General features: G+C 53.8%; 1 protein-coding gene across 2 annotated transcripts; it reads right to left on the bottom strand.

The window, feature by feature from the left end:
- Nucleotides 1-447: 447 nt before the first annotated feature.
- On the bottom strand, nucleotides 448-17,223 carry Sgta (small glutamine rich tetratricopeptide repeat containing alpha). 2 transcript variants are annotated; one of them, XM_032907402.1, is made up of 12 exons: nucleotides 17,160-17,223; nucleotides 8,864-8,995; nucleotides 7,510-7,616; nucleotides 7,256-7,343; nucleotides 5,870-5,969; nucleotides 5,319-5,423; nucleotides 5,006-5,144; nucleotides 4,580-4,642; nucleotides 3,896-3,933; nucleotides 2,671-2,760; nucleotides 2,348-2,470; nucleotides 448-1,395 (listed from the first exon to the last, which is right to left on the bottom strand). In XM_032907402.1, exons 2-11 carry the CDS (start codon nucleotides 8,961-8,963, stop codon nucleotides 2,353-2,355), a joined length of 948 nt encoding a protein of 315 aa, XP_032763293.1. In that variant the 5' UTR covers nucleotides 8,964-8,995; nucleotides 17,160-17,223; the 3' UTR covers nucleotides 448-1,395; nucleotides 2,348-2,352. The 2 variants fall into 2 exon arrangements, with proteins under 2 accessions (XP_032763293.1, XP_032763296.1); XM_032907405.1 differs by having other exon boundaries at nucleotides 7,256-7,340.
- Nucleotides 17,224-19,582: the final 2,359 nt, after the last annotated feature.

Here is a 19,582-nt window from a genome sequence, read left to right as displayed (position 1 = left end):
GGTATGTGACAGGTACATAGATGAAGGCCAATGCCCTCAAGTTCTGGGGTGCCCGTCACAATTCTCACTACTACACCCCAGCTTGGCCAGCCAAGTATCTGCATTGCCAACAAGGAGGATGGCTTAACACTGTGGACTGACTGTAGTTACACCCAGGCTGAGGTCTTTCTGGCCACACTGCCTGCCCCAGTAAGCCTGTCATCTATGGAAACTTGACCGCAGGTACCCACTGAGTCCCAAATGCTCCCTGCAGTGTGGTCCTCAGCAGGGAACAGGCAGGCGGCTGGCTTCTTGGTTGCATGGCTAGGCCCCAGGCCTCTTTTCCCACAGTGTGCAGGCCAAACACTCAAGAGCCCATGCCAACTGCATCTGAGGTCTGCTGTTCCCTGCCCCTCCATGTTGTGTGTTAGCTCTCAGGGCATTGGGGCTCAGAGGCAGACACAGGAGCAGAGCGTCGTCACTGTCTTTATTCCCGAGGTGGGCTGTGCCCACAGGGCCCATCTTCCTACTGGCTACCTACGACACACTCTGCTCTGACACTCCCTGCCACAGCCTGGTGCCATCATGGCCCCTACCAGGTCAGCTCTCTTTCGATCTCACCACCTGTTCCCAGGGCCAAGAAGGGGCGTGGGAATACCCATGTCCACTGGACAGGCTGACCCTTAACAGAAATGGTGCTGGTGGCTGTTTCAGGGTTGATGGCACAGTCCGAGGGCCAATACTCCAAACTCCCTGTAACCCCACACACTGAATCCCCATGAAATCGAGAACAGGACGGGCACAGATGGGTCAACGTCCGTGTCTGCTGCCTAGGCGAGGATGGAGCAGGACTGGACACAAAATAGGACTGGCTGATGGCTGTGAAGACGGAGGGAAGCTGGAAGAGGAGACATGGATCGTCGGTCCACACGCTGGGCACAAGTCACAGGCCTCAGTCCTATGTGGCACAGGCCACTGGAATAAGGCAGGCAGGGGCACCTGCTGGGACCTGCAATCCAAGCGTGGGTGGGCATGGGATGCTGGCGCCCTGCTGGGCTGGCAGTGGATGCTTGGAGGGTTGGAAGGAGGGGGATGAGAGTCAGCTACTCAAGTCCCTCTAGGAGGAACCTGCAGTGTGGGGCTCAGTGACCCCACACACCCACCACAACCCCTCCCCCTGCAGCCTCCCTAGTGGCTGGAGGAACTGTGCTGGTTCGTAGTCAAATGCAGACTCTTCCAGGAAGTGTGGAGCCAGTTACGAGTACAAAAGACAAAGGGGCGGGATGAAGAGAACACAGGGCGGGGGGATGCGTCCGTCTTAACATGCAGGTCCAGTTTCTCTCTTGAGCAGCCCGATGGAGAAATTGCTAAAATACCAGGAGGCCGCGCGCGGAGCAGAGGGGCCACTCGGGTCAGCTGCAGACAGAAGACGGACAGTGAGAGTCACAGCCAGACAAGGAGTCCATCGAGGGACAGCCAGGGACTCCATGGCTTCAGCAAAACTTTTGATATGCAGCACTCTAGTGGAGGAGGCAGGGGCATGCACTTTTGGCAGCTCGAGACCAAACACCAAAATGACACAAAGCTAACCACCAGAACTGGGGAACCATATAACTAGTCAAGCAGTGGAATAGGAGGCAGGGACCACAGACGGGGCACCCCTGGAAACCGCCAGTCACACAAGCAGCTTGGAGAACTTAAAGCTCCAGGCCAGGCAGTTCCAAAGGTGCTGAAGCTGACACCTGAGAACGGCCATGACCATACATGTCCACGCACACAAACACATGAATAAAAGAATACAAACAGGGGTTGGGGATTTAGCTCAGTGGTAGAGCGTTTGCCTAGGAAGTGCAAGGCCCTGGGTTCGGTCCCCAGCTCCGAAAAAAAGAACCAAAAAAAAAAAAAAAAAGAAAAGAAAAAAAGAATACAAACAGAGCTGGGGCACAAGCAGGGGTACAGCCCCGCCCCGGAATCCCCCACCTAGACCTTCCCCCCCTGTAAGGGGCTGGGGGTGTGGTCAGGGAGGAGCACCCGCACATATGAAGCCCTAGGTTCACCTGCACTACTACTGAGATTAAAAAAATGACAGAAAGGGGCTGGAGAGATGGCTCCATGGTTAAAAGCACTGACTGCTCTTCCAGAGGTCCCGAGTTCAAATCCTAGCAACCACATGGTGGCTCACAACCATCTGTAATGGGATCCGATATCCTCTTCTGGTGTGTCTGGAGACAGCTACAGTGTGCTCATACACATAGAATAAATAAAAATATTTACTAAAATGATGGAATGGTAAAAGTGGGGTCACCACTCCGTTCTGGACAGAAAATCCCCGGGTCCTCACAGGAAGGACCCAGCACAGGGGTCTCACCGTTGTCACTCTTGCTGCTCCTCGTGGCTGGCACTGGGTGTCCGGCTGCGCACCACCTGGCTCCGGATTTGCTCCACGAACTCTGGGTTCTGCTGCTGCATCTGCTGTGCAAACTGCTGGCCCCTGCGATACCCAGGACACAGACTGTGCTTCCCCACTCCTGCTGGGCCCTCCTTACTAGGCCACCCTCCTGCACCCTGCCTTCCTTGCTCAGGCTGTCTCTCCCATTCTCACACACACACCCTCCTGCTGACTCCCTCACACACCCGAGTCGTGAGTGCCAGCCCCTTCCCAGCCATCAGAGCCATCCAAGTAGTACTCACGCCTGGATGAGACTGGCCAGGTCACTGTGCTGTGGGCTGCTGCCTGGGGTGCCCAGAGGGTTATGGCCTCCAGAGATCATTCCCGACATGCTGCAGGGGAAGAAACTGAGCACAGGGCCACAGCCACTGCCCGCTGCCCCCCGTAACTCCCGGTCCAGCCCCACTGCCACGCCCCCCTTCTTTCTCAGGTTCTAAGCTGGGTCGACACGTGGTGGCCATGGCTGACACTGTGGGGAGCTGCCAGGAAGTGAAGTACAACTTGGACACCCCATGGAGAACAAGCCAGGAACACCAACAGTGAGTGGTGGTGAGAGAATCCTGTATGGCTGGAGAGGAAAACCTGCCCCGCTACTCTTCTCCAAGGCAGAGCTGCCCCAGGGATCCCAATCTGGGAACAAGACTAACATCACCATGTTCACAGTGGTCAGAACGAGACACACTGAACAGGAGCATGGCTCTGACTCACACTGTAGCACAAAGGGACACCAAGAATGCTGTGTCAGTGTGAGAGCCAGGCCCGAGGCCTGCATTCGATGAGGGTCAACGGAGAGACAACATACAACTGCTGGGGTTGGGATGTGGGGAGAAGCTGGACAGTGGTTCATGGGGACAGAAGGCTCTCCGAGTAAGACAGTAGTAGCAGCTGAGTGACACTGTGGCAGCCCACCATGCCAGTCTCATTCGACGTAAATGCTGGGCTAGTCCACTTCATCCAACAGGCTAGTTCAAGGTCAGCTTAGCCTACGGAGTTCCAGGCAAGCTGGAAAACTCAGGCTTTCTCTCATCAAAATACATTAAAAAATAAGGATTAACTAACTAACTAACTAACTAACTAACTAAATAAATAAATAAATAAATAGGGAATGGTTCTGCAGTTGGAGCTCTGGCTACTCTCATTAAAAAAAAAAGATGAGGGGGTTGGGATTTAGCTCAGTGGTAGAGCGCTTGCCTAGGAAGCGCAAGGCCCTGGGTTCGGTCCCCAGCTCCGGAAAAAAGAAAAAAGAAAGGAAAAAAAAAAAAAATGAGGTTCACATGCCCCGCGCAGTGGTCACAACCATCTAACTCCAGCACCAGGGCACCTGATGCCCCATCTGGCCGCATTGGGCACTGCACACATAGTACACAGACTTACACACATCCACACACATAAAGTAACGTTAAAACACCAGAGACACACTGCTGTCACTGTGTTGTAGTGCAGAAGCACCAGGGCAGGGTCACTTACAGCTGCTGGAGCTGGGGGCTGTTCATTAAGCTCGAAGCCTAAGAAGAACAGAAGGCATGGGAGTCAGCAACCTCGGAGGCAGGCAGGCAGACAGACAGACAGACTCCCTGGGCAGTCTCTCACAGACACTAATTCCTTTCTCTGCAATGCTGAGGAGGGCTCTGGTCCGCACACCTCCCACATGCAGGACACCAGAGCTGTGCCCAAGCTCCTGCGGGGTCACACCCAAGCTGGTCTGAACTGGTCATCCTGTCTCCGTGCCCCAGTGGCTCTCAGTCCTGTAGCACCATGCCGAGCTGAAGTCAGCCTAGAAACAGCTATGTGTGCTCCCGAGAAGCCCTGGACTATGCGGATGCTGCTTCAGTCACACACAGCAGCAGGCAGAGGCCACACCCCTCCTAGGGGCATGCCCACCCCCTTCTCCCAAGAGCCCTGCTCCAGACAGAACACATTCAGCAAGGATGCACAACAGCTCCTCCTAGCTGATGCGGCGGCCACAGTGCTGGTATAGAGAGCACGGTGAGACCACAGCTGTGGCCTTGCAGGAACCCAGCAGGCATACTGTGCCGCAGGCTTGCTCTTCCTGCAGTGAGGCTCCCGATGCACTCCCCGTGGGCCCCGGATGTCCTCAGATACCTCACCAGGAGGCAGGCCTGTGGCAGGGAGCTAAAGGTGCGTGCCTACCATAGTGATGAAGTGCGGGTTGTTCAGCAGGCCGGCAATGTCTAAGCTGCCCACGCCGCCCGTCTGCAGGAGAAGCATCAGTCAGTGATCTAGTCTGGAGCCAGGCTGGCCACTCTGGTCCCAACAAGGCCGCCCATCACTGTGAACACAGGGCAGGCTGCACCGTGTCTGTGGCCATCGCACCTATTACCACCTCACAGACCAAAAGGTCCCTGCTGCATGGGCCCGGCTCCATGACCCACCAACCCAGCGTCCTGCCCTGTGTCTGAGGACCCATGAGGAATGTCTGAATGTCATCCTTGCAGATATGTCTACCCACAGTATCCCAGGTATCCTCACCAGCCTCAGCACTACCCTTCCCACGCCCAGAGCAGGGGCTCCAGCCTGGCCCCCGCCCCCGTCATCCCCCTCAAGGGATAGGCTCACAGGGCTCGGCGCCTCCCGTAACTTCAGCTCTGCGATCTTGAGGTTGGACTTGTACGTGTCGTTGTCAGGGTCCAGCTCCAGGGCCTTCTTGTAGTACGCCACAGCCTCTGCATGCTTGTTCAGGCTGGACAGCGCAAGGCTGGGAAAAAAAGAGCTCCAGGTGAGCCATGATGGGGGCCAGATGGGACCTAGTGCCAACCCACCCTGTCTAGGTTGGGGAAAACAATGACTTCACACGGGAGGACAGAGAGCCACACAGGGAAGGGCTCTACACTGGTGTGGGGGGACCTGGACCACAGCTCGCTGCACTCACCCCATGCGGCCGTAGGCCTTGCTGTACCCGGGATCAATGCCAATGGCACGCTCGCAGTCCTGTACCGCCCCCACGTAGTTCCCCAGCTTGCTGTAGGCCGCAGCTCTGGAGAGAGGAAGCCGTCAGTAGCCCCAGGGCCTCCATAGCAGGCCTTGCTAGGCGCTGGTCTGTGGCAGGAAGGTGGGTGCTGTAGCCCACCACACTGGGACCACAGAGGCTCAAAGCCCACACAGGACTCGGCAGGTGTGCAGGGCTCCGTGACACCCTGCCTCACACTAAACCGAGCTGGAGGAGATCACAGCAGCTGAAGGGTAGCCTGCCTGTCAACCAGAGCCACAAGGACAGGCACATCTGCGCCGTCCATCTGTCTGCTGGACTAGACTGGCTACACAGCTCAGGATCCCGTGTGAGCGTCATGTCACCTCAAAATGATGTCACTCCTGACCTCTGCTCTCAGCGCTGAGCTGTGGCTCTGCAGTCGGAACCCCACACCCACTGCTCACCCCATCGCTCCCCCATCGCTCCCCCGAGCCCTCTGGCCCCACCCACACCTGTTACAGAAGTAAACGGCGTTGGCAGGGTTGAGCTCAATGGCTTTGCCATAGAGGTGCACTGCTGCCTCAAAGTTTTCCAACTTCATCTGCTCGTTACCTGCAGGGAGAGACAGGAGCCCAGGCTGGCCCATGCTGCCCATACAGCACCTATCTCCTCTGGTCTAAGAGTCCCAAAGGGAGATTCAATCCTCAGGTGACACTGGGACTATTTTCAGGTGCGGGGTCGTGCATCCTAGGCTGTCCTCAAACTTATGATGCAACCAGCTTCTGATCCTCCCCACCCCCACACCCCTATGTGGAGATGACAGATATGACACTAAGCCCGGTGAATGTGGTACTGGGGACAGACACCAGCTTCGTGTGTGTCGGGTACATGGTGGTAGTGCCGGGTGCATGGTAGTTCCCTGCAGCATCTGGTGACGACAAAAATCCAGCTTACGCAAGCTTGTTTTCCAGCCAAACACATCCCATGCAGAGCCATGGATAGGGAGGGCCAGCCTGGGTTAAATGCCAAGCCCCCCTGCTCTGGGGGTCATTCCTGGCCTTCAATAAAAGAACTGCTTGGGGTCTGCCTGAGCATGTGATTGGGGTCTCCTGAGACCCACTAGCCACAGGCCATGGGGCTTTCTCTGTTCCTTCTGGGTTGCCTGAGACAGGGTCTCTGTGTAGTCCTGCCTGTCCTGGGACTGCTCTGTAGACCAGGCTGGCCTCGATCTCACAGAGATACTCCTAAGTGCTCTGGTTAAAGGTGTGAGCCACCACACCACGCTCTTTCTTAATTTTTTTTTTTTTTTTTTTTTTTGTTTTCCGGAGCTGGGGGATCGAACCCAGGGCCCAAGCGCTCTACCACTGAGCCAAATCCCCAACCCCTTTCTTAATTTTTTTAAAAATATCTTTTCTGTTTTGTTTTGTGGATAAAGTCTTATGTAATTCTGGGTGGCCTAAATGCACCATGTGGATTGGGCTTGTCTTGAACTTAAGAGATTTGCCTAAGTCTGGCACTTTAAAGCTAGCTATACATATATTTTTCTGAGTGGGGTGTGTGTGTGTGTGTGTGTGTGTGTGTGTGTGTGTGTGTGTGATGTATGCAGGTGCAGTGAGTGTGTGTGTGTGTGGGGGGGTATATGCAGGTGCAATGCCCACAGACACTCCTGACCCCAAAGCTGGGTTTAGCACCAACTGTGAGCTAGCTGCCCAAGAGAGTACTGGGAAGCCACCCAAGACCCCCGCAGGAACAATGCATGTTTCTAACTGCCACACCATCTCTCCAGCTCCCCCCGACCCCACGCACTTCTAAAAGCAGCCCCACCCCCGCCACTGGGACCTCGATGACCTTGGCTATATCCCTTCAGCACTTTGCACAGGCCCCATGGCCTCCCTCACCTTCTGTTTTAAGGCGCTCTGCCTCAGCTGAGTCTTCCTCAGAGGGTGGTGTCCTGTCAGGGCCCCTCGGGTCCTGTGGCATCTCCTGCTAGGGGTAAAACAATCCCACTGTGCCCTGCCACACCTGCCCTTGCAGGATGCCACACAGCCCAGAGCACTGTCAAGCCTCAGCACAGGATGGCTGGTGACCTGGTCAAGTCCAAACACCCACGCACGTTGTCATCGTGACCACAGTCAAGGGAAGCCGGGCTCACCTTGCTGGCAGTGGCTGCTTCAAATATCTCTGGCAGGGTCTGCGGGAGAGCAAGGTCACTGTCCTCCAGCGTCACCCCAAAGGCTGTTTCCAGACACTGGATGGCAACTGTGTGGGATATGAGATAAGCCAGCCTCACTGGAGCCCACAGGAGGTTCTGGCATCTTCCATTTTCCTTGAGATAGACGCTCATGTAGCCTAGGGTGCCCTTGAACTCTCTACGTAACAAGCAGGTCCCAGAAACCCTGATGCACTTGCACCCATTTCTGAGTGCTGGGATAACAGGTGCACGCCCTTACCTGGCTTGAGCCAGGACTTCACATAAGCTGGGTCACTGCTCTCCCCACCAAGCCCCAGCCTGGCTGTCCTGTGTCTCCAAACAGGCCTTAAGCACCTGGCCGTGTACCTCAGTCCTTCTCAGTCACCCCCAGTCAGTCTCTCAAGACACACAGGCCCACTAGTCTGCTCCTGTCGCGTTCCTGAAGGCAGAGGCCTGAGCGGGGTGTACCCTCTGTAGGGTCACAATGCTGGGGCTTGGTGTGACCTCAACTATCAGCAAAGGTCTGTCTTTGGGAACAGTGCAAGGGACTGTGGAGAGGTTAATGTCCCTATGGCCTGGGGCAGCCACCCTTCTCAGAACTGGCATCCATGCTGTGGATATGCAGTTCTTGGAGACAAACTGTCATGCTGCAGGGAAGTTGGCTAAGACAAGAAGTGAGTAACTCAAGTTTCTGGAGCTTCTAAACAGAGCAGATGTAGGAGGCCCTATCATACACATAAGCAGGAAGGCTGCCCTGAGCTTCAGAGAGGGAGTTTCAAGAAAGGCCTGCCCCAAGCCTGCAGTCTGTGGCTTGGGGAGCTGCCACCCACGCTGGGATGGTCTCTGGGGTCACAGTGGTCTGGAGTGGTTTCTGCTCCTGTAAGTGACTTACTGGGCTTTTCGGTGCTGTCTATGTTTGGTTTATCCCCATCAGAGGCAAATGCATGTCACATCTCCCCAGGAATATGCTGACAATGGGGGAAGTACAAGCCATGCCCTCAACAAAGGAGGCCCATACCGGGGCCCACCGGCTACTGAGGCTGCCCCCAGGAACCACTGTCCTGTGAGACATGGGTCACGTGCACATTAGGGGCCGAGGAGCACGGACACGTACCTCCGCTGCCCACAGAGAACTGGGGACTCAGTCTGCCAGAGAGGAGAGCAAGGAGAGCCAGGGCACCAGCGAGGTGTCAGGTACCCACCACTCTCACCGTGAGCCAAGGAAGGGTACAGGTGCCCAGGCTGGAGCCCACAGGCAGGCTGGCTGTGGTGTCTGAGCCCTGGCAGAGGCTGGCAGGGCAGCAGCCCAACTTACCCTCTAGGCTCTCCTGGGCGTCGGACGAGAGCCCACCGTGCCGCAGCTGGCCATGTAGGAACTGGATGATGGCATAGGCCAGGCGCTTCCTGTTGTCCATCTCGAGGCTGGTGAGGTGGCACTGCTCAGGATCTGTGGGGAGAGCCCAGAGTGTCAGGCGAGGAGCCATAGATGAGAAAATCTGTCCTTGTCTCATGGGTCCCTGGCACCTGACCACTCCCAGCAATGGTCAGTCCTAGTGTCAGGGCCACTGTGTGGAGCCTTCCTTCCTCCCCCATGACAGGTGGGGACACCCTGGGCATGGAGCCGCAGACTTGCCTGTCACACAGAAGCGACTCCATCACTGCAGCATGGTGCTGGGGAGGAGAGCACACCTTGAGCTGACAGTGCTGCCTCTGGGCTCTCTTTCCTCCACTCAGCCTTCTGCAGCATCAGCCAGTCAGTGCACCAAGCATGGCGAGCAGGGCTGTTTGCTAGGAGCCCAGCTTGTACCCACCCTATACCCAAAGCTTGGGAGGTGCTGCAGCTCACAGCCCTGGTCTGCAAGGCCCCTGCCAATGCTGTGTGGTGACACCAGGACAGTTCTGGACTCCAGAGGGACAGCTATATATGGCTCTTGTGACCACCTAGGAGTGACTTCAGCCCAGGGAACCTTCAGAGGCAGCAGGTGTCTTCAGTTCCCCGGAAATGAGCTGACCTGGCACCAGGTGAGCCAGCAGAGAAGTGGGCACAGTGTCGAGGCCACACCCCTGAGCCTCAGAGGGAGCCATTAGGGGTGGGCTGGCACTGACAGGCGCCCTCGGAGAGAGTGTGGACAGCTGCACAGCAGCAGACATCACAGGACAGAGGCAAGGGCACAAAGACAGACACTTGGAAGCTGGAGGGATGGGGCTCTGCCGTGCCAGTTCAGACTTGTGGCCTCTAGTCTAAGACAGAAACTGGCCCAGAGTTTTGGCACCTAGCATGTGATCACATGACAGCCACCATAGTCCTACATGTAATCGAGAGGCCAGCTCAGCTCTGGGTCAAAACCATAGGCATGGGACTCTCAAAGCCAATGAGTAAGAGGCCCTGTGGGCCTCTAAGCTCCACGTCATAGCCTCCTGTGTGCGGCACCTGCGAAGCGTGGCTTATGGAAAGCTCACAGCCACTCAATCGTATGCCCAGCTCAGCACCCCATGCCTCAGTTTCCTTCTGTCACCTATAGACATGAAGCCAACAGATATTTATAGGTGGTGGGTGAACAGGGTGGCAGATTCTGGAGTGGAGGCAGTGATGTGCGTACATCCTTCTGTGGCCCCTGTTCCCACCAGGATGAGTGACTTCAGGCACTGGTGGCTGCTGGCCAACTACTACAGACATGCTTGCCTGGCCTGGGCGGCCCAGCATGAGGCCATGCATGCCCGCTGCACCAGCTACTGCTGTGCTCTCAGCCCCTCAACTAGCACCTAAAAGAACATTCTAGAAACATTCTTGGACCAATACCTGAGAGGAGAGGAGTCTGACCTCAAGCTAACATGAAGAAGCATTTTGGGAGACTGCTCCCAGGCCGGCACCCACAGCCCTGGATCCCATAAGCATCACCTGCCACAGTGTCCCCATAGCTTCTAAATGGAGAGCCTGAACCACAGAAGCCAAGTATGACTGCCTGCCTTTGGAGACAGGGTCTTCACAGAGATGACCAGGTTAAAGTGAGGCCAGAGTTAAACAAGTTAAAACAAAACAGAAAAATGTAGATGGGCACGTGGCCCAAGCCTGTGATCCTCAGGTGTCTGAGGCAGGAGAGCAGTGTTGAGTTGTCAGTCTGAGTTGACCAATAAGGACTGGGATGGTGTGTGCTGACACATCTTTATTCCCAGCACTGGGGAGGCTGAGGTGAGCAGACTGCTGGGAGTCAGAGGCCAGCCATGGCGACATGAGGAGATCCTGGCTCAAGACAAGTAAGAAAACACATGGCTGAAGGCAGAGAATGTCTCAGAGGCTAAGCTGCTCTTGCAGAGGATCTGCACCCCCAGTTCCCCGCACCCACAGATCCAGCCCCAGGAATCTTACACCCTCTGCCCTAGACACAGGCACACAAATAAACAAGCTTTTAAATCCAGCAGAGGTGGCCGCTCAGTCCCTAGTTCTTGCCTGGCAACTTTTGGCCCTAGCCTGAAAACATTACTATAATGTATATTTGAGACCCTCCTCCATGGGGACCCTGTATGAAGACAGAGATGGAATGGACCTGCAACAGCCGCTCCCCTCAGAAGCCACCTGCCCGCCACCCAGGATCAAGAGTGAGCTCTGGGGGTTGGGGATTTAGCTCAGTGGTAGAGCGCCTGCCTAGCAAGCCCAAGGCCCTGGGTTCGGTCCCCAGCTCCAAGAGTGAGCTCTGCTCCATCTCTAGAGGACCCTCCGTCCTCCTGCCAGTGCTCTACGATAATACAGCTAGCTCAGACCTGGCCTCAGGGTCCAGCTATAAGGACAGATGGACCACCAGAGACACAACCTAGGGATCAAACAAGGGCAGTGGGCTGAAGTCAGAGGCCAAAGCTGGACCTTTAGCTCTTCCAAAAGGAAGCCTCTCCACACAAGCATCCACTGGACAGGAGCCTGCCAGGCAGGACAGACCCACCTGTCCTCCCAGCACTCTGGAGCTGAGGCAGGGACAGCAAGCTCTAGGCTGGCCTGGGTCATGGTGAGACCTTGACTAAGTGGGCCAGAAAGGTGGCTTAGTGGATAAGCGAGCTTGCCCAAGCCTGGGTCCCACGGAGGAGAGCTGACTCCTGAGCTGTCCTGACTGTCACACGGACAGTGCTATGGCACCCACACATACACGCAAATGTAAGCAATAACTGGAGCTGGGAGATGGTGTAGTGGGCACAGTGCTTGCTCTGTAAACATGAGGACCCGAGTTCAAAACCCTAGCACCCATGTATGAAGCTAGGCATGGAATACACTTATCACCCAGGGCTAGGGTAGAGACAGGGAACTCAGGGTGATGTCTGACCAAGGAGCACCCAGTGTGGAGTGGGAAAAGATCACGGATGTATGTCCGTCCTGTCAGAGAACATCTGTCTTCCATGGAGGACATGGAGGTCCTCTGAGTGAAGAGGTGGGGCTTGCTGTTGCGTTACCAGACCTGATTTGCGGGTCCACAACATGGGTCTGTGAGCCAGCAGGCAGTCACCACTCAGGAGGGAACAGTAGCCCTAACAAGACCCCACCCCACCCAGCTGTGACCCAATGACCCTTTAGGCCACAAACTGCCTCCACTGGGGGTGTCCAGCACCTGACATCCATTGACTTCCCTCTGCGGTCATGAGGGCCCAGTTCTCTCATAACCCAGGCCTGTGGGTTTGGCAAAGTTCTGGCTAAGGGACAAGACTCTCAAAGGCCTATTATCTCAGAACAGTGTGGGTTTCATGACTGCAGCTGCCCACCACCCAGGCATGGTCTGGGCTGTGGGGAACAGGGGTAGGAAGGCAGCACCACCTAGTCCCAGGGTTCCCCTGGGAGAAGAGTCCAATACCCCTCACTGCTCATGCACATCTCTGTCCCTCCTGTTTGTTCTGACACACAGTGTGGCTACGCAGCCTCAGACTCACTGTCTCCACCTCAATCCAGCTCACTCAGGACGGAACCAAACCCTAAACCTTGGCACACACAGGCCAGGTGGCTAAGTGGGAAACAGACCCTGCTGGGCAGGTGGGCGACCCTGCTTCAGATCCCCAGCACCCACCCAACACACTGGCTGTGCTTGTATGAACAGACCAGTGACCTTGGCATCAGGTGCGTGAGGGGACACAGGAACATGGCTGGATTTTGCTGGCCACCAACCTAGTTCCAGCGTCAGAGGTGCTTGCCTCAAAGGAAGAGGCTGGAAAAGTCTGAGGCTAGCCCACTCAACAAATCAAGGTCCATCCCAGTTTGTGCAAATCCAAACCCAACCCAGCACAGCTCACGAGTGTCCTTACCTAGGCCCCTGTCCAGGACAAAGAAGCTGAAAAGGCAAGCGAGCTCACAATGAGGGGCATCACCCCAGAGACCTTGCAGGCCCTGCCCTTGCCTTGCCTGACTGCACCTAGCCTCCTTCCATATACAGTAGCTCCCCAACCCATACTCCCTGTCCATCTGCAAGGCAAGAAGATGTCATAGCACACAGCCCCAAAGACCTTGGGAGACCCTACACGTGTACTTGCTGTGGAGACAGAGGTTGTGGCACTCCAAACCTCCCAAAGTTCAAGGTCGGCCTCCCCCACACCAAATTAAAAACCTGAGAGCTGGGCTGGAGAGATGGCTCAGTGGCTAAGAGCACTGACTGCTCTTCCAGAGGTCCTGAGTTCAAATCCCAGCAACCACATGGTGGCTCACAACCATCTGATGCCCTCTTCTGGTGTATCTGAAGACATCTACAGTGTACTTTTTTTTTTTCTTTTTTTTGGAGTTGGGGACCGAACCCAGGGCCTTGCGCTTTCTAGGCAAGCACTCTACCACTGAGCTAAATCCCCAACCTACAGTGTACTTATATATATTATAAATAAAATAAATATTAAAAAAAAAAAAACCTGAGAGCTACACCACCCAGTCCTACACCCTGTTCCCACACCTGTGACAGCCTCAGGCCTCATCTCAATCTGTGTACCCAGAACACTCTCGAGTTGCTTGAACCCCAGGTCCCATCCACATCACAGTAGTGGCAAGTGCCAAACTGAGAAGGCAGGTCTCTAAGCTACGTGAAGTCTCCTGGGGAGAACAGCCCCTCTCCTTATGAAAACCTAGCTGGGCAGAGGCTGAGACTCAGGCCTGTGATCCCAACACTCAAGGATGCTGCTCAGAAGCTTAAAGCCAGCCTGGGCTGCACAGAGTTTGTCTCAGAAAACAGAGCAAGCGGTAGGGACAGCTCACTGCTCAGCACTGCTGCTTTTCCAGAGGGTTCAGTTCCCAGCAACTACATGAGCCATTTACAACCACCTGCAACTCCAGCTCCACAGGACCGAACACCCTCTTCTGGCCCCCGTAAGCTCTGTGCGCGTTCATGCACTTCACGCATGCGCACACACAAAATCAAGAATAAATCTTAAAACAAAAAGCTGAGCATGTCCACACATGCCTGTCATCCCAGCACTTGGGAGGATTAGGGGTTCAAGGCTAACCTTGGCTACAGTCAGAGGGCAGCCTGGAGTACATGTGGCTGGTGTGTGACACTCTGCCAGGAAATGCTATGATGAACCCTTGGCCTGAGTCCTTGGCACTCGGAACTTCCTGGGTCCCCAGCTCCAAACTCAGGAGTGCAGGATCATGTCAGGAAACGCTCCAGACAGGCAGCCATTGCACCTCCAGCACCAGCCAAGCCTGAGTACTTGGCAGGCCGAGGCAGGAGGACTCCCGTGAGTACAAAAGTGGCCTGGCTGACAGACTGTCTCTGCCTGCTCCCCTAACCTCTCAGCTTCCCTGAAGGTCAGTGTGGCAACCGCTGGCCTTGACCACAGAGTCCCACTGAAGTCTGGTGAAGCTGCCTGGGCTTCACTGGTGAATCCCAGTGGCTGACTGTCGCTCAGTGAAGCCCTTGCATGCAAGAGACCCTGTCTCCAAACAAATACCAGGAAGGCCTGGCACATAGCTCAGGGGGAGCCAAAACCTTGCCACAGAACACCAGCTGGGCCCTCAGACAGCAGCTCCAGGGTGCAGTCCAGTAGACGATCCCTTATCCTACAAAACAGGGTGCATACACAATCTTGGGACCAACACAGCCTACGTAGAGGCCTCGATGGTAAGGAGCCACTGGGCTTGGGCTCCATTTTAACATCAGCACTCAATATGCACCATTGGCTAGGCTCGAATTTAGGGCCATCCCCCAAGTCTGCTTTTGGAGTTCTAGAATTATAGGTGTGCTTCACTGTCAGCTACCAGTGCACTGGTGTGTGTGCACGCTCGTATGCGTGTGTCCATGTGTATCTGAGTGTGTTTATGTATGTATATGTATGGTGTGTGTGTGTGTGTGTGTGTGTGTACCTGAGTGTATTGGTGTATATGTGTCTGTGATGTATGTGTTTATTATGTGTGTATGGTGCATGTGTGTGTATGAGTGATGTGTGTATATGTGGTATGTACATGTATGTGGTGTGTATATGTATGTGTGTGTGTGCCTGAGTGTATTGATGTATATGTGTCTGTGATGTATGTGTTTATTATGTGTGTATGGTGCATGTGTGTGTATGAGTGATGTGTGTATATGTGGTATGCACATGTATGTGGTGTGTATATGTATGTGTGTGTAGTATGTGTGTGCATGTAAATGTGTATGTATATCTGAGTGTATGTGGTGTATATGTGTCTGTGATGTATGTGTGTGTATTTGAGTGTGTGAAGTGTATGTGTGTCGTGCATGTGTGTGTACATATGAGTGATATGTGAGTGACTATGATGTGGTTATGTGTGGTGAGTGTGGGGTGTGTATGTGTATGTCCACACACATGTGGAGACCAGAGGTAGATCCCCTCCAGGCAGCATGTCATCTTTTAGAGATAGTGTCTGTCCCCGGGACACAGGGCTGAATGAGGGAACGAGGCAGGTTGTCCAAGAGCCCAGGCTGTCCCGAGAGCCCAGGATCTGCCCACCTCCTACCTTCCCTGCACTGAAATTCCAAGTGCCTCCAGCACTCTTGGCTTTCTCATGGGTGGGTGCAGGCACGTTGCTCACTGAGTTGTTTCCCCAGTAGAAGCACCGTTCTGTGGGCAACGTTCCCAACCCCATCCAGTGTCAGTGTCCCATCAGAAGCCCCTTCAGTTATACCGGTCACTAACGCCCACACGCATCGCCCAGGGTCCCTGTAGATGAGAGCGAAAGACCAAGAAAAGGAAAGACGGATCAAACACATAACCAGAGATCGGGACAGAGCAAAGCAGGAAAGTCATCTCAACACTGGTGTCCTCACCAGGCCATCAGACCTTTGCTAATGAACCGTTGCTAATCAACCTCTAGGTGACAGAGACACAGAGACATGACTTTGTTTTTGTCCTTGCTAACATTTCATTTTGGTTTTCGGTTTTTCAGGACAGGGACTCTCAATCTGGCTGTCCCGGAACTCATTGTTTAGACCAGGCTGACCTTGAAACCTGAGATCCTCCTGTCTCTGCCTGCTGAGTGCTGGGATCAAAGTCGGGCACCACCATGGCCTGGCTTTTGAGACAGGAGGATTTCACCATGTAGCCCAACATGGCCTTGAACTCCACTCCCAACTTTCTGCCTCAGCCCCCTACAATCTGAGATGACAGCCAGCAACCCAGCCCACAACTAAACGGAACCACACTAACATACTTTTGAAATTGATTATGATGCCAGGTGTGGTAGTGCCACATCCAATCCTGGGCAGAGGCAGGAGTTAAGACCAGCCTGGTCTACATAGTGAGTTCCAGGAGAGTCAGAAACAGATGAAGACCTTGTCTCAAAAAACAAACTAGCTAAAACTAATTAGGCTATTCATTTTCAAACAGGGTCTTACATTGCCGTCCATGTAGGTATCCAAGGCTAGGTCTTGGGTATCCCAAGCTGGGCCTGAACTCCCAGTGATCCAGCTGCCTCCCTCATTCAAATGAAAGACTGGATTATACACAGTTATGGACCAAAGGTCCAGGCTATTCCTTAGGGCCTTTGCTTTTGGTTGTTATTTTTGTTTTCTAAGACAAAGTATGTAGTCCTTGCTGGCACGGAAGTCACCACGATCCTCCTGCCTCTGCCTGTGTGTCAGCACACCTGCCTTACCATGATTTAAGAGAACAGCTCCTCAGAGAGGACAAGCGACCCTGTCCTAGAGTGCACAGCAGGCAGACAGCTGCTGGCCCTCTGCCCTTCAACCCCACACGCCTACCTTTGGCACCCGAATCAAACACACCCTCCAAATTGGAACGAGCACCGACAACCGCTCAGATGGTGGTGACAACGTCCATTGTACAGAAGAGGAAAACTGAGGCTGTGGGCAGGCAACAGGCTAATCAAGGTCACCAGAGTGAGGAATGGCGATGTGAGAGGGTCTTAGACCCGAAGGGCCCAGAGGGGCCCCGAGGAAACTGAGGTCCGCCCCTCACACCTAAACGCTGGACTTTTCGTGAGAAAAAGCGACGGGGCGTGTAGGAGGGTGCGGGACGCCGCCTGCCTCAGTTTCCCTTCTGAGCCGCCCGCTCACGTGACCCCGAAGGGCGAAGAAGTCCCGATCACAAACCACCTTTGTTTCAGGGGTTTCCAAGTACCGCGAAGCTACACCCACAGACACCTACGCCCATCCGGGGCGCGGCGGAGCCCCCAGCCTCACCTCTCAGTCGACCGAAGACCCGACCCACCGACGGCTGCGCCTGCGCACCGCGGCGCAGCCAAGCCCCGCCCTCAGGATCACCACGCCTGCGCAGAAAAAAACATTTCCTGTGTAGATTCCTTTTGCGCATGCGACCAAGTGCACCCTTCTCTCTAAAACAGAAGTGACATCACTCGAAGGCGGGCACAAGATGGTTGTTATGGAAACTGCCCTCTGGAGACGTCACGAAGACCGGAAGTTAGTCTGACGGGCAGCAAGCGGGTCAGGCCTAAAGCGCTGTGGGGCGGCGGCGGACCCCAGAGGCACTAAGGCAGACCACGTGGTACGGGGTCGGTCACGTGATTTAGCTGCTTTCCTCAAGTCTGATTCAAAGCCTCCAACTGGTGCTATGAAGTTTTTGGTTTTGTTTTCTTAATTTTTTTTCTTTTTTCTTTTTTAAAATGCCAGCCTCACTAGCCCAGTCTGGCCCTGAACTCTTCATCCACCTCGCCAATCTTAGAAACTGGCATATCCCACTTTCTGTGAAAGCAGTGTTGATTACCACTAAGCAATCTACTTCAGTCATTTTATTTTATATTTGAGGCCTATTTACAAATTTATCTTGTCCATACCTCAACTTCTTTCTGATGCCTAAAAGAAAAAAAATTAATGATTATCAGCCAGGCAGTGGTGGTGCACACCTTTAATCCCAGCACTGGAGAGGCAGGAGAATGGCTGTGAGTTTGAGGCAAGTGTGGTCTACAGAGCCAGTTAGTCAGTTCCATGATATCCAAGGCTACACAGAAAAACCTGTCTCAAAAGATAAAAATGGTTTACCTTTAATTTTGAGTTGTGTCTTTGTGTGGGTGTCTGCATGGGAATACAGTGCCTGCAGAGGCCCGAAGAGGGCATTGGAATTCCCAAGGCTAGAGCAGTCCCATCCAGGCCCTTCTGAAAGCTATAAGCACTTTTTTTGTTGTTGTTTAGAGACAGTGTAGGGGCTGGAGAGATGGCTCAGTGGTTAAGAGCACTGACTGTTCTTCCTGAGGTCCTGAGTTCAAATCCCAGCAACCACATGGTGGCTCACAACCATCTATAATGAGATCTGATGCCCTTTTCTGGTGTGTTTATATATTATAAAAAAATAAAAAAAACCCACAGTGTGTCACTCTGTAGACTAGGCTGGCCTCAAACTGCACTACCCAGCTTGCTATATAGTCTTCACCAGTGAGCTATCTCTCCTATTTTTGTTTTGCTAGGTCTTACTATACAGCTCAGGCTGACCATAAACTTGCAGAAATCCAAGAGGGCTGTCGTGGTGCTCACCTTTAATCCCAGCACTCAGGAGGCAGAGGCAGGAGGATCTCTGTGAGTTCCAGCACAGGTAGGGCCACACAGAGAAACCCTGTCTTGGAAGCAAAAAAGAAAAACATGAACTTATGTCCATCCCCCTGCATCACTGTCCAAGTGCCGAGATCCCCTTTTTCTGCTAATCCCCTATACACACACTCTACCATTGATATGGTGCAGTTATAATTACAACACTGGGTGTCCTGGGTTGGTTAGGGATGTGAGGTGTGCAGTAAGTCAGGATAGAAAACCTGGGTAGTGGTGAGGGACCTGAGAGAAGATGTGGTCCCATTCACAGTCAACTGCAGCCACTCCAGGGCAACTACCAACTCTTTAAGGCTTCTCCTCTTTCCAGGCTGATAACATACTATTTTCCAGAAATCTCACCAAGAATTCCCTTTACAGGGAAAGGATATAGACTTAATGAAACACCTGTGATTTCTGATTTTTATCTCATTAGCTTAGTTTTAACTTAGAATCACTTAGCAAGAGTCTTCATGAAGTGCCTAGATGAAGTTGGTCTGCTGATGGGGTAGCCGTGATGTGAGAAGGCCCGGCCCATTGTAGGTGGTGCCATGCCTTAGGAAACAGGCAGGGAATGACACTGGCATTTGTCTCTCTCTGCTTTTGACTGTGGATCTGTGTAGCTTGTTCCAGGTCCTGCCTTGACTCCCACTGCCCCCATCCCATGACGGTCTATACCAAATCATCTCATCGAATCACAGCTCTGCTTCTTGAACTAGCCATGTCTTAGTCAGGGTTCTCTAGAGTCGCAGAACTTATGGGTAGTCTCTATATAGTAAGGGATAGCTTACAGTATGTAGTCTAACTCCCAAGGATCTAGTAGTGGCTCTGTCCCAGAGAGAGAAGCTCTTCCTTCTTCCAATGTCCTTATGTAGGTCTCCAGCAGAAGGTGTGTCCCAGATTAAAGGTGTGTCCCACCACGCCTGGGTCTGGGACTTGCTTTGTCCCAGGTGACCTTGAATTCAGAGATTTCCTTGCCTTAAGCTCCTGGGATTCATAGCCACTTTGCCTCAAGATCTCCATACCAAGATCCAGGTCAGAAATTTGTCTCCCAACCTCGAGATTAGGAT

The sequence above is a fragment of the Rattus rattus genome, chromosome 1, assembly GCF_011064425.1.
Source record: "Rattus rattus isolate New Zealand chromosome 1, Rrattus_CSIRO_v1, whole genome shotgun sequence".
In the NCBI taxonomy this organism is placed as follows: domain Eukaryota; kingdom Metazoa; phylum Chordata; class Mammalia; order Rodentia; family Muridae; genus Rattus; species Rattus rattus.
Note: the sequence above shows the minus strand (reverse complement) of the source record. Positions and strands in the feature narration are given on the sequence as shown.